This window comes from Penaeus chinensis, chromosome 33 (genome assembly GCF_019202785.1).
Source record: "Penaeus chinensis breed Huanghai No. 1 chromosome 33, ASM1920278v2, whole genome shotgun sequence".
In the NCBI taxonomy this organism is placed as follows: domain Eukaryota; kingdom Metazoa; phylum Arthropoda; class Malacostraca; order Decapoda; family Penaeidae; genus Penaeus; species Penaeus chinensis.
The window spans coordinates 33,526,759-33,529,258 of NC_061851.1; the positions used below are offsets into that span (position 1 = coordinate 33,526,759).

Sequence of the window (2,500 nt, forward strand, 5' to 3'; positions counted from 1 at the left end):
TACTAAAGTTAAGACATTTTTACCCTTGAAAAAACGGAAAAAAAACTACCCTTATGTATAGAAAATGGTATGTCTGCCAAATGGTCTTTTTTCTTTCTTTCCTTCTTTCCTTCTGCATGATGCTTTTCTTTCCCTAAAATGCTGTCAGGAAAAAAAAAAAGTGAGAGCGTAATCTCCCCGGAATTCGACAAAGGAAAGTATTAATTGCATGTGGAAGAAGAAAGGTTTGTGTAGAGAAAGTTCCGCTATTTCTAACTCGTTCACAATGTATCTATCTATCTATCTATTTGTGTGTATATATATATGTGTATGTGTGCGTAAATATACATATATATATGTGTGTGTGTGTGTGTGTGTGTGTGTGTGTGTGTGTGTGTGTGTGTGTGTGTGTGTGTTTGAGTGTGTGTATGTATGTATGTGTGTGTGGTTGTGCGTGTCTTACATATCGTCTCTAGAATCCACTCTCAGCCAAGGCATGTCATGCACAAGCAATTGCCATTAAAATGCAAATTCTGCCTTATCAACATGCGCTTCGGAATTAGTTACTTGATTCAATGCTAGTTTATATACTGCAATCAATAAACCTATTCATCGTTATCATAATCAACCACTGTGTATTCCCCCAGTTCTTGTTGTTGTTCTTTTTTTTTTTCTTCTGAAAAGTTAAACAGTTCACGATGTTTTCTACCCAACATATAAAAAAAAAAAAAAAAATCGTAGTTTTAATCACTTAACAAACGCTGTTCGTATCTCAATTGCAGAAGACCCTCGCGCGGGAGAGATTCCCCGAGAGGCGAGACAAGAGGCCTTCATCGATTTCGGAATTACTTCTGCTCGATGCTTGATTCCGCTTCTTCTCGGAAAATAATCCATTGTGCAAGACGTGGACACACTCAAAACGCGGACGACATATATGTATTTCTGTGTTTTGGCGTTAGAGCATGTTTATACAGTGTGTATATTTATGTGTGTGTGTGTGTGTGTGTTTGTGTGTATATATATATATATATATATATATATATATATATATATATATATATATTGTATGTATATGTAAATATATGTATATATATGGTTTATATATATATACATACTGTATAAACATGCGTAAGAGCATGTTTATACAGTATATATACATATATATATATATATATATATATATATATATATATATGTATGTATGTATGTATATATATATATTATATATATATATGTATAAATGTATATATGTATATATATATATATATATATATATATATATATATATATATATATATATAAACTGCACCCTGGGTTTCAAGGATAGTACCCCATGAGCTCCACGTAGCTGCTAGTAGCAGGGCAATGGCTTCTGCAGAAGGCGTTTATCAGTGCAATTATTAGTTCAGATGTAGAGTATGTCTGGCGGTAGTTTAGTCATACCGAACAAAAGAGATAGCATTCCAAGCTAGTTGGAACTACGAACACTTTACGTTACTCTGCATATTTTATGGCTCCTGAACACATCCCAAGTATGAATTCGGATGCCATGGCTGGTCAGCCCAGTGACCATTCCTTCTCTTGATGCGTAAGCTGTCGGAGCGCAGGCACTTTGCAACGGCCGAGACGGGGATTTAAATTCGGGAGAAGATACGGAAGAAGAGAAGGGGAAGAAGATATAGAAGGTGATGATATATGGATGGAGGGGAAGAAGGAGAGGGGCGATAGGAGGTGCGGGGGTAGAGGAGGGAGAAAGGAAGGAGGTGTGGAAGGAGGGACTGGGACGTTGAGGAGAAAGGAGATGAAAAAAGAGGAAATAGAGAAAAAGGAAGGAGGAATAGAGATAGATGCATAAATGGTGCGGGAATGTATGTATGTGTATGTGTGTGTGTATATATATACATATACATATGTGTGTATGTGTGTGTGTGTGTGTGTGTGTGTGTGTGTGTGTGTGTGTGTGTGTGTGTGTGTGTGTGTGCTGTATCTCCGTTCACGCATATTTCTAGACACTGCAAGCTCGACCCGACCTCACAAACCCCCGGCCTGGTGCCAGTTACGTGATAACTGTAAAATCTCATCAAGTTAATGGACTGCCGCTTTAGCGCGTATATTAATCACGTATATTGAGATGAACTGTAGTTTTGCAACGTTGATATTAGATTAAACTAAATTTATGGACAAAATTGTTGACAAACGGGGGAAGTGCCATCGGTACTGACGCCAGTGTGACAAGTGAGCACTAATTAGGTGGTTATTGGCAGGTGTGTTGGTTCATCACTGGGAAATAACACGTTCCCGAATGGTTTTTTGTCATTGTCACTTATGGGTCTTTACCATTTCTCATTTCGGTAATAATTAATTGCATATACAGGTCTTCCTAAAATCGAGGCTATTTTTTTCCCAGTAGATAGATATAGATATAAGTATAAATACATATATACTTATATATGTGTGTGTGTGTGCACACACACACACACACACACACACACACACACATATATATATATATATATATATA

General features: G+C 36.8%; 1 protein-coding gene across 1 annotated transcript in view; it reads right to left on the bottom strand.

Annotated features, from left to right (window-relative positions):
• LOC125043115 overlaps positions 1–2,500 on the bottom strand; it is a 35,428-nt gene that overhangs the window by 32,495 nt on the left and 433 nt on the right. The window contains exon 2 of the mRNA XM_047639066.1: positions 1,310–1,351. Within this exon, the coding sequence (XP_047495022.1) occupies positions 1,310–1,351 (42 nt within the window). The remainder of the gene's footprint in view (positions 1–1,309; positions 1,352–2,500) is intronic.